General features: G+C 35.0%; 1 protein-coding gene and 1 long non-coding RNA gene across 2 annotated transcripts; both read right to left on the bottom strand.

The window, feature by feature from the left end:
* Window positions 1-294: 294 nt before the first annotated feature.
* On the bottom strand, window positions 295-4,479 carry LOC107791158 (uncharacterized). The gene is made up of 3 exons (XR_001649190.2): window positions 4,038-4,479; window positions 3,531-3,631; window positions 295-543 (listed from the first exon to the last, which is right to left on the bottom strand). It is a non-coding gene; the product is annotated as an uncharacterized LOC107791158 (long non-coding RNA).
* Window positions 4,480-8,147: 3,668 nt separating this feature from the next.
* LOC107791157 (uncharacterized) lies at window positions 8,148-8,867 on the bottom strand. Its single transcript, XM_016613168.2, has one exon. The coding sequence runs from the start codon at window positions 8,865-8,867 to the stop codon at window positions 8,148-8,150; it is 720 nt and encodes a 239-aa protein (XP_016468654.2).
* Window positions 8,868-12,150: the final 3,283 nt, after the last annotated feature.

Raw genomic sequence — 12,150 nt, 5'->3', positions numbered from 1 at the left:
TAACAGATTCCTAAATGCCTTTTAGCTTCCTCTTTATATAATGTGGTGCACAACACATCTATAAACAAGGCTCTACTAGACACGGCTTGTAGACTCCCTAGGATAGAACTGCTCTGATACCAAGTTTGTCACGCCCCAAACCTGGGGAGGCATGGCCGGCACCTGGTTCCATATTTGGCCCGAGCGTACCACTCTGTAATTGTGAACTCTGGAGGGGTAACCCTCAACTTAGGCCGATGAGGCCATATTCTGAATCATCTGAAAGTATCGTCTCTCTCATCTGAGGGTTAAACATACCGAAAAGCTCATACAAATATGAATATATCTACTGATATACAAAATATACAGGACTCATCTACAAGCCTCTAAAGAAAACTGAATTGTACAATGGTCGGGACAAGGCCTCGACCTACCCATCAAACCTGTATTTATAAAATAGACTCCAAGGTCTAGACCTGGTAACTCCGAGGGAATGGAGCTTACCAACCAAGCTAATATTTGACTCTGTCTGCTGGGAAGGTCTATCCAGCTGTCTATCAGGTCCTGCAGGCATGAAATACAGCATCCCCAGCAAAAGGGATGTCAGTACGAAATAATGTACCGAGTATGTAAGGCAACAAAATAATTGAAAGCTGAAACTGAATTGATAATATAATAACTGAAAGTAACTGGGAGTCAAAGATGATCTGAAATATGCTTACCTGTTGATACTGACTCAACTCTATCAATATAGTAAATAAAATAATTTTCGGCCCTATAAGGCTCGGTACATATAACTGCTCTGTCGTAGTAGGCTCGCTCATAGGCGCTCGACCATACTAGGCTCTGTATCTCGGCTATTCTGGGCTCGCTCATAGGCGCTTGGCTACAGTAGGTTCGGTATATAACTTACCATCTGATCAAAGGTTGCCCAATAGGGTCCTGCCCATCGATTATAGCTTGATGGTGGTGAAAGTACTATAATACTGTATATATATAGACTCTATGCTCTCTTGACTGGAAGAAAATAATACTTAACTGAATATAAAGTTTCGATAAGGGAGAATACTATAACTTATGAGACTAGGATAATGTACATAAGTTCAGGAATACGAACTTCTCTTTATGTCTTGTTATCAAACTCATGTAGTTACGAGATCATGCCAAAATGAAGAAAAGGTTTAGTCTTAACATACCTTAACCTCGTTGAGTCCTTAATAGCTTACAAGCAACTCTTCAAACAACTCCACTCAATCTACCATAGCATAAGGAGATTCAAAATCGGTGTTGAGTAAAGGCTAAGTCCGTAACTTAAGCTAGTAGCTCGTTTATGTAAATTTGGGTGGCATCTCCCCGTAACAAGGGCCTTCTCCAATACCATATAACAACAGCCCAACAACACTAATCAATCAACACAACAACAAGTGCACAAACGTCACACACAAAACTGCTATTTAACACGACGAGCGACAAGCTTGGATTGGAACCAAATCCCAACTCTTTTTCCCATATCCCCTATACTTACAAAACCAACAATAGGTCCATCATATAAACATATATATTGACATGACATTCCAACCTTATATCCATCATAAATGTAACATCAACCATCCACACAAGATAAAACAACGATCATGAATAACTTTTAGGTATTGTGTGGTTGGGTCTTCTCCTAATTACAACATCATCAACATACTCAACATATTGACAAGCATAACAACAATAAGAACATTATAACCAAGCTATTCCCCTCGATTTTCAGCCATATGAAGTCATATATACAACTCCAAAATAGTCCAATAAGAGACAACAAATTCTTATACAACTTCAAGTTCTATCTTATAATTCTTCATCCAAATAACTTAACCAACACATAGATAAGATTAATCCCAAGAAAAGGGTGTTATACATACTTTAAATAATCTGGAAAAACTCGAACCAAAGCTTTTCTTAGCTTATAAGCATCCTTAATCACATCACAACACCATAGAGACTCTCTTCTTCACTTAGCCTAACTTTTGAGGTTAGGTTTAGGTAAAACACCATTGGATTCGACTTGGAACCCTTGAGAACTGGTAGAGAGGTGTTGAGAGGCTTTGGGAACTGTCCTTGGTCGAAAATGACAAAAAATAAGCCGTCCAAGCTCTTTAAAATGTTCAAGGGTCGTCCACCGCCTAAGTGGGTCCCATTGAGAGCTACTTCCGCGGTCTCGTGAAAACGTGAATATCTCTCTACTCCGATGTCGTATTGATGAACGGTTTAATGCGTTAGAAACTAGACTCGTATATCTTCAATTTTGGTATGGAGATCATCCCCTAATTCCAAGTATATTGGGAGAAAAGCTCAACTACATTTGACTTAAGGTTCAACACATTTATGAATCCAACTTATGATGACCTTTTCCAACTTTTGTTCCACAACTCGCTAGACTTCAAAACATAATACACGACTATCATACGACCAAAATAACTCTTAATATAATCTCCTTATAATGTTAAGCACCCTAGTCTTACCCCAAAAATACATGTTATATATAACATTCCCAACTTGTCGACTTTCGACGAAACTTATTTTCTTCAATTAGTTTAGCTTCTAAGCCTTCAAACCCTCTTGGTACTTGGTATTCATGATCTTAAATATTTGTAACCTCCACATTAACATGATTAACTAACTTTGTAAACTTTTCAAAGATGATTTCATTTCTGAGCTTATATCAATTGACTTACGACGTACTCTTACATATGAATACATGGGTTGTAACACTAAAACACGATACAAACTTAGTCGAGCCCTCAAATCATATCAAACAATATCAAAAACACGAATCACACCCCAATTCAAGCCTAATGAAAACTAAGGAATTCTAACTTCTACAATCGAAGTTGAAACCTATCAAATCAAGTCCGATAGAGCTTAAATTTTGCAGACAAGTCATAAATGACACGATGGACCTACTCCAACTCCCGGAACCACAATCCGATCCCGGTAACCACATAGTCAACTCTCGGTCAAACTTCTAAACTTCCAAAGCCTATAATTTTCTAACTTTCGCCATTTCAAGCCTAACTAATTCAACTACAGACCTCCAAATTACTATCCGGACATACTCCTAAGTCCAATATCACCCAACGAAACTATCGGAACTATCAAAACTCTATTCCGGAACCATTTATACATAATTCATATCTGATTACCCTTTTCAACTTAAGCTTTCAAACCTTGAGACTAAGCACCTCAACTCATATCAAAATATTTTCGGAACTAAACCAACTACCCCGGCAAGTCACATAATAACTATTAAGCATAAAATGAGCAGTAAATGAGGAAACGAGGTTACAACTCTTAAAACGACCGGCCGGGTTGTTACATATGTGCACAAGGGAGAAGGGAAGTAGAAAACTGATTTCAAAAAGCTCTAAAATCATGTTACTGAAAATCCAACCCAGAAGAGTTAGTGGGTTAGGAATTGAAATTGTGGTGCGAGATTGTGGGATGCTTGAAGCTGTAAAAAGCATAATACAAGAAATTCGAAACCGAGTTCAGAAAAATACCTGTATAAATCTACTGCGAATCTGAACTTGATTCTTCTATATATTGTAGTCCAAGAAGTCTGCTTCCCTATATCAAAAATGGGATTATAGTTCCGATGTACCTACAGAAAAATATGATTTTTCTCGTAAAGACACGTTAAACTATCAAGGATGATCTAAAGTGCAAAGAGAACTGAAGAAATTTGCCTAGACCATGTGAATATGCACAGACTATGGACTCTTTAGAAAAGTGATGAAACAATACCTTGCAAAAGATAAAGAACATCTCTGCAACTTATGTACCCAATCACCAAATGTAAGCAAAAACATATGTTATGTATTATCCACGGTAAAATGGTGAGTGTAGTATATAATTTTGCTTTTTTCTCTATTGTACTTAATTATTTGTCAGGCAAGCATAAAAAATAGCTTGTGAGAATTTTGAGATCGAATACCGAAGAGAATTGTACTTAATTATTTGTTGCAGAAATTTAAGAACTGTTCATGAATTACAAATTCTATACTCACCTCTAGTAGTCATGAAGGAAGAAAGAATAAAACATATAACATATATTTAAATTGGGAAGTCGGAAACTAATTTCAAAAGGCTGTAAAATCATCCTAATGATAAATCGGTGCAGATGGGTGGTGGGTTAGGAGTTGAGATCGTGGTGCGAGATTGGGGGATGCAACACGCCATAACTTTACAATTAAAATATGTGCCTGCAATGCGGTAAGCCGTTGCAAATGGCGGTTGTCGTAAAACATATACTCGGTTTGATTTTGGGGTTTTTAATTCGAATCATTTGATGGAATCCCAGCATTGGAGGGTTTTTTTTCTTCTTGATTTGGGAAGATGAAATCTTTGCCCTACGTATTTCATTGTACGGGTTTAGAGAGAGAGAGATTTTGGAGATGTTGGGGAGGCTAGGGTTTGTAGAGCGAAGAAGAAAAAGGGATTTTGTTAATTGCGTTTGTAATACAACCTGAAGTATTAGTTAATATTTTTTAAATTCAAATTTCAAATAAAGTACGTAACTAACTAACCTAAATCAACTAATTTTGTCCTAAAAATGAGACATGTCAATTTCTCCGCACGACACTTGGCAAATTTTCATGGCAACTTCTTTTCTTTTAATAATAGATAGATTATATGTTGTGCATTTATTATTATTTTTTATTTTTTCTCAAGTTTCAAGAATTGCTGCAAACATATTGAAGCATCAACAATTTATTTTGATAAACCTCTTGAATCACGTTCTATTATTTAAGATCAACAATGTCTCAGTTGAGATCAAATGGCTTATAAGAATGTATATTAATAACTTTATATCTCAAAAAGTTAGAAAAATAGAGTTTAAATAAAAAATTAATATGATTTTTTTATAAAACAAAATGCCTCATATTAAACTTGGCTATAAACCACCAATTTTATTGAGCAGCCCTGCATAGAGTGTGTCACTTCATATGCTCTATTTGTGCATATTGTTATATGATTTGACTGCGATTAGATTGTTATGTTTCCATTGTTTTTTATATTGTTTTTTGCTATGTGTATATATATATATATATATATATATATATATATATATATATATATATATATATATATATACTCATGGTGCTAATTTGAAAGTAAAAAATGTGTGTTTATTGAAATAGTTGAAATATCTGAGTCGTTAATTTGTAGTCACTTAACTTTTCATGAGCTGGAGTGTAGTATTTGAAAATTTTACTTTAAACTGCTTTGTTTAGGACAAAAGTTGCTTAAAAGTTAGTCATGGGACAAACTGATCTCCATTACTACTACAAGTTTGTGTTTAAATTCAAATGCCCGTAGTCCAAAAAACAATTCTGAACTCATAATAGTTTCTCTTAAATTCTTCTTCAAAAGGGCCTCATGACTACTTTTTGGCATAGGCTGAAGATAGGAAAGGACCCCCATTTCATTGGACATGATTTAATACCTAATCTATTGAACTGATATGGTTTGGATTTGTGTAACAAAAAAGACAACTCCTTGCATGTGCTATTGTTTCAATTTGCTTTGCAATCTCTCCAGGCCAGCAATATGGTCATAATAATTAGACAACCATAACATTCATATATACCTACTTATTATTATTGTTATGTTATGTGACACTCCAATAGAGTATTTCAATCATAAGTCGACATTAACTAACCAAAACTGTCCATTTAACAGAATCAATTTTCTTCATTGCTATTGATATGATCCTAAGATGTAGGGCCACTTGCAACCTTCTGTATCAAAAACATATAAAATAACCTAGTCTAGATATCTTATACCACGGAATCTACTCCATAGAAGGTTACATGTTATTTTGCTCATAAAATAATTCACATAAGATTCTGTAAGCCGAATAAAGATCGGGGGATCATAATATTTTTCTTTCTTCCATTATTTTATTGCAAGGGCATATTTTATTCATCTATTTCAAGACTAATGTGAAATAAGTAAAAAAAAGAGCTGAAACGATGAACAAATTAAATGGTTAAGATTAAGAATGTGGTAAATTTATTGATTTTACCATCCTCAAAACCAATCATCAGATAAAGATTTTGATGGTAGAGTGACTAAAGTATAGCTCATAAGACTAAACTGTCAAACACTCAATTCCAGTCAAAGGTGAACCAACATCCAACTCTAAAAGTTAATGTTCCTCTAATGTATGAACGGCCCAGACATAGGTATTTGGATGGTGGTCTAGCAATTAATAAAGTAGATAAAGTCATGAAAAGTTAGGATTTAACTTAGAGCAAACAAAATTAACATGAAGTAATTTGTATTTTTAATCTATCTAAGCTTCGGAGGAGATATGTGCAGAGTCAAAATGGGCTTGGCCCGTGAGGCTAGCCCAACCCAACCCGCTATTTGGATAGGGTTGAGTTAGGATTTTTTGAGCCCATTTAAAATTGAGGCTTATAAGCCCGACCCAAGTCAGCCCGCTGGTCCTTGAGGCTTGACCGAGGTTGGGTCTGGCAAGCCCGTGGGCCAAAAATTAATTAACTATTAAATATTTAATATTTAAAAAAAGTAAAAACTAAAAAAATATTAATTATAATCCTCATTCCCCACCCCTAGATTATTCATTTACCCTTCCATATCAACTAGAATTTAGATTTTTGACATGCATGTAATATGACAAAATTAGTTTTTCTTTTGCTTAATTAATAACGAACTCGAAAAGTTTTAGGTGGCCAATAATAATCTTTTATCAAAAGAAAATATTACTTTAAGTGGCCAATGATAAGTTTGAATTACTTTAATATATTATTAATATTTAAAATGTTATTCAGTATAGAAAAATATCAATTTTAAATACACAAAAAAAAAAAAAAAATTGACCACTAGCAAATTTCAGAAATTTTAAATTTTTTATGGACTATAATGATGAAATCAGCAAATGATGTTAATCCTAAATTAAAAAACCTCAACATATAAACTTATTGACGCAATCCCTGAATCTGAGGAAAATGAAAGAAAAGTATTAAGAAAATATTCATTTAACTTTAAAAAGGAAGAGCTAGAGATATAAAGAATTTGCATTTCAATTACGAGATTCCTCGTCAAATATCAAACTTTTTATACGCTCTAAGCAAACAGAAGTTGCTTACATGATTAGTTGACTATGTCATGAAAAAATATTTAAGGATTTAAAAAAATTCTTTTTTCTAAAAAATATTGAAGGACCGGCCCGTCCTAACTCGCGACCCTTTTAGGGCTGGATTGGGCTAGCAATTTTAAGGCTCATTCATACGACGGGCCGGGCCGGCCTAACCCACCAAAATAAAAAGCCTACGAGACTTGGGTTGAGTTGGGCTGGCCCGGCCTGTTTTGACAGCTCTAGTGCCGCTAGAAGCTACTTGGTTGAATAATTGAAATGTATGCAAACTGAACCAAACGATACCATTATATAAAAAATGCAGGCCAGACATATGTGTCCAGGGAATTAAGATCCATTAAATCAAATTAGAACAGAGTCCCTGAGAGCAATTGAATATCGACCATATCGTAAAAGAATCTCTCTACTACGAAGGCTACTAACATTATGTCATTAAACATTTAAACTTGTAGAAAGTTTTACTACTACTAAATACTAATTTATAGTAGTACAAATTAATGGTGTAAATACCGAAGGTGTAAATATGAAGGAAAAAAAATTAGTAACAAAGGAAAAAAAACGTTGAGATAATGATGCTCTGTGGGCCTCCAAAAGAGAAGAAGGGCCAAAATGCTAAACCGTTGCTAGTACCCTGTTCATCTTCATGCAGAATTTTGTTTGTAAATTTGTAGTCCTTATTTATATACAGAATTCCACGTACCAAAAACCATATGGTAAATAAAATTGACCAAAAACAAAACGAAATGAAGAAAATTGAAGACAAATACAATGGAGATCTAATAAACATGAAACTGTATTGCAAAATTTCCAGTTCCTTCTAAAACAGTCGCACAATTGTTATTTCATTACAATTCATATCCATAAGAAATGAAACTATTTTTGTCATTTACTTACTTGAAATTCCTTCATACAGTACTCAATACTGCCTTGTAATATTCTGAATACTCAAAAATAGAAACTAAAAAAGAAAAAAACAAATAAAAAAAATGAAAACTCAACCTCTGTACAAAGGCGAACGTTTCGATTGACGGAAGACTTTCATTGGACTTGGAAAATGCCATCCTTTCGACTTCGACGGCGACTCACCGGCGCCGGAAACTGACGTTATCGCCACACTCATTGATCTTGATCTATTCATCATCCTCGCAAAATCATCAATTCTACTATCACTAAATTCGTTAATAATATTGACATGATGAATATTCGCTTTCACATTCGCTTTTCCTTTCACTTCTTCCTTCTTTAATTCTCCGCTTCTCTTACTCTTACTCAACTTGAAAACCGACCAAACCGACGGCGTTTTGATAATCTTGTCGTTACAAATCGGCGGCTGATTTCTCCGGGCGGCGGAATTTTTGTCTCGCGATCGGAGGAACGGAATTCCGACGGATCTTGATCTCTGGAACGCCGGCTCACTTTCTACAAGCTTCGAAACTCGTGCGACGGAGCCAATTCCTTCGCAACCACCACCTCCTCCTCCTCCGCCGCCGCCGCTACGACCGGAGGATGAGGAGAAGAGAGAAAACGAAGAGGAAGCGGAGGAAGAAGACGACGACGCAGAGGCGTAGCATGCACAGGGGCGTACGTTAGCACAGTCAGGGCAAAGAATGACGAGCCTGTCCTTGAGACAAACCGGGCAAACTCCATTCCTCCGTCGCTTCGAAGGGTGTTTTGGACATCTCCACACTTCTTCTTCATCTAAATAAAACGCCATCATAATAAGCTATATATGCTGTGAATTTCTCTCTATCCTTGATAACTTGTTCTTTCGTCTTCTTGTTTGCTCTATCTTAGATTGTTTATAAAGGCTGCTTAAAAAGGGGGAGACAATAACTTAACCATGGTTAAGCTTATTCCAGGATACTTAACCACGGATAACTAAGCTTTTCGGGCAAATGTTGGTAGACCAAACAACGTGTTTTTTGCCCTAGTAAATAATTAAGATATATTAACTCTGCCCATAATGGTGGAAATTATTTACGAGAATGCCAAATTATTTAATGAAAACAAGTAAATAGTCATGCGTTTCACATATAGGATTTGACTAATGTGGTAAGTAGGTAACGAAATGTGGGCTCCCGAAAGCCGAAAGAATTTAGTATGGTTTTTTTTATAGTACAAACTGGAAAAGGAGAGGTCTTAGTTTGGGTGTGGTCGTGTGGATGCTTGTTTGACCTTTGGATTGCTGTGGTAAAAATAAGAATTGTAAATAAAGTTTAATAAGACATATTGACTTATTCGTATAGGGTTTACTTTTAGCACAAAAATAGTTATACAATCAAGTTATCTATAAAGTAATCACAGAGAAAATTATTATGATAATTATTAGCTGATAACCCAATAAAAATGGTAATTAACTAATCTGCTACAACAATGATATTCTTGAATAATCTCTAAAATGTTTATATACAACTTAATTCCACGCAGAAAATATTGAATTTACTATTCAAAAGAGCATCTCAAGAAAATGACACTACTATTGATAAGGAGTCAATAATATTTTTCATCACGATTACATTTTTTTAATATGTAAATTATATTTCAAACAGAATAAGAAGAAAAAAAATTCAGAAATTCTCAGCAAAAGCTCGTTTGCCGAATCTCGTTATTTCCTTTGAAGCGAAAGTAATATTGATTAACTATCCCATTATCGTGTTTTATTTTGCTTTTTATCTTGGTGCCAAAACTAGAGCCGTGTTTAATTTGATAAATATCGAATTACCATACCGAAATCGAAAATTTTGATATTTGATATTCAATTTTTTGGTATTCGGTATGGTATTTGGTTTATGTTTTTAAAAAAATATGATATTAGGTATGGTATTTTGTATTTTAAAATTAAATACCGAAATACCGATACCGTACCGAAATATATATTATATTACACAAAACATATATTATTAATTATAACATAAATAAAAAAATTTTAAAATTTTACTTTCCTTTATTCTCTAAGTTCATCGATTAACTCTAAGCAAGTAAGAAGATATTTCTAATGATCAAAGTTATTCCTTTATGTGCAATTTTCTCTATCTAGGTTGACATTTGCTGGGTTTGGACAAAACTTTTGTTGTTTTTAGTTTTGTATTTTTGAGTACTTTAATTAAGAATATTATAGTTTATGACTCTATGCATTTGTTAGTATTCAAACCGAATAAATCGAAGTTACCGAACCGAATAATGTAAGGCCCCGTAAAATTTTACCTAAGATCCGGGGTTTCGTGGTGCCGCCGCGGTTCGGACTTTTTGGGTTGAACAGTGCGTTGGGGAGTTGAAGAAAAATTTAGAAATACAGGGCGTTTTCTACGGTCTATTCTGCGGTCGCAGAACTGATCTGCGGACCGCATATCTGCCGCAGATCGAGGCAGAAGTTTGGGCAAAATTTTTGGACCATTATGCGACCGCATAATCATTTTGCGGGCCGCATCACCCCTCGCAGATCCAACATAAAAAATTTCAGAGGAACGTTCTGCGGCCGCAGAATAGGTCTGCGGACCGCAGACCGATCGCAGAGTGAGGCAGGAGTGCCCAGTTCCGGAGATAGACCGCAAAAGTATTATGCGGTCGCATATGCGACCGCAGACCTGCATCGGTGCTTCATTTTTTCTAATTTTTGAACCCGTCCTCATTCTTATAAAACAGCCTTGGGGATCATTTTAAAAGGGAAAAACATATATTTCTAGAGAGAGGGAGTGCCATAGAGTGAGAGGGAAAGTTCTTAAGCTCACCATTCATCAATTTTTTCTCAAAGTTGAAGAATTTGCAAGAAGAATTCACTAGGTCTTCATCCTAGAGGTAAGGTTCTACTCCATAACCCTCAATTTCGTGATTTTAACTGAAAATAGGTAATAAGCCAAGCAATTCTTGGGTGTGAGAGTTGTTTATTTTACATGCATGTACCATCAAGGGTAGTGGGAAGATTGTTGAGCTCTTTTGGATAAACTTTGAATAGTGGGGTGAAAGAATCCACCATAAGAGGACCTTGAAACCTTAATGCACACCTAGTGTTTGATAAAAATACTCAAGTAAGCTGGAACTATGAACTCCTTCCTAATTTGTGTTAAATTTTGCTATATCTCTAAATAGATCGAAGTGGCTAAGATTTCCGGAATATTGTAGTAATTTAAAAAGCTCGAGGCAAGGTATGTTGGCTAAACTCTTCTCTTAGAATTGAACCCCACAATATCCTTGTAAGTCCCGTGTTGCTCATTATAAAATGATTATTTCGAATAAGCCTTGTATCGAAAGATATATGTGTTCAATTGTATTCCAAATGTTCTTGTTATGTTGAGTTACTACTTGAGAAGGTGATTAAGCATGGGCTGTGTGTTAATATGTTATGATTTAAAAACGTAATTCTAATAAAAATTAGCATGTCGAATTGTGTAAGAAATCACATGTGCCTAAGACCCTTAATTTGGTTAGTTGCTCAAATGTGTATTTAAAGTCTTGAATAGAAATATTTGTTGTTGACGATCCGTGATGATGTTTGAAAGTGAAACAACAAGTATAGAATATGAAATACGGCCAACGTGCCAAGGATGATATTGCGTCATGGCCAATTGTTACACCCCATTTTTTTTTTACATGAAAGTACGTCGTAAGTCAATTGATGTAAGCTTGAAAATGAGATCCTCTTTGAAAGTATATAAAGTGATTTAATAATGTTGTGTCCCATTTTCGCAAGCCTTTAAGAGTTATTATTCGGGGACAAATATTTCTAAGAGTACATTTTACACCACGTACTTCAGACGTCACTGTCATTATAGAATTATCTAATGTAAGCTCAAAAAGGACGAAATCCTTCTACAAGGATAAAAAAGATTTACCGAAATCTTAAGTAAGTTAAGATGAATATGAAACTTGTTAATCATGATTTAAATGAGTTTAAAGTCATGATATGACTATATATGATGTTTGGATGTGAAATATAAAGTTTGGGAAAAATTGAAGATCCGATACTCATTGTTCCGGTTGAGACCATTGAGGTAAATGAG

This window comes from Nicotiana tabacum, chromosome 23 (assembly GCF_000715075.1).
Source record: "Nicotiana tabacum cultivar K326 chromosome 23, ASM71507v2, whole genome shotgun sequence".
NCBI classification, from domain to species: domain Eukaryota; kingdom Viridiplantae; phylum Streptophyta; class Magnoliopsida; order Solanales; family Solanaceae; genus Nicotiana; species Nicotiana tabacum.
Note: the sequence above shows the minus strand (reverse complement) of the source record. Positions and strands in the feature narration are given on the sequence as shown.

Bases quoted from the DNA above. Each gene is read 5' to 3' on its own strand.
- LOC107791157 (XM_016613168.2), bottom strand. From the start codon at position 8,867: ATGGCGTTTTATTTAGATGAAGAAGAAGTGTGGAGATGTCCAAAACAC.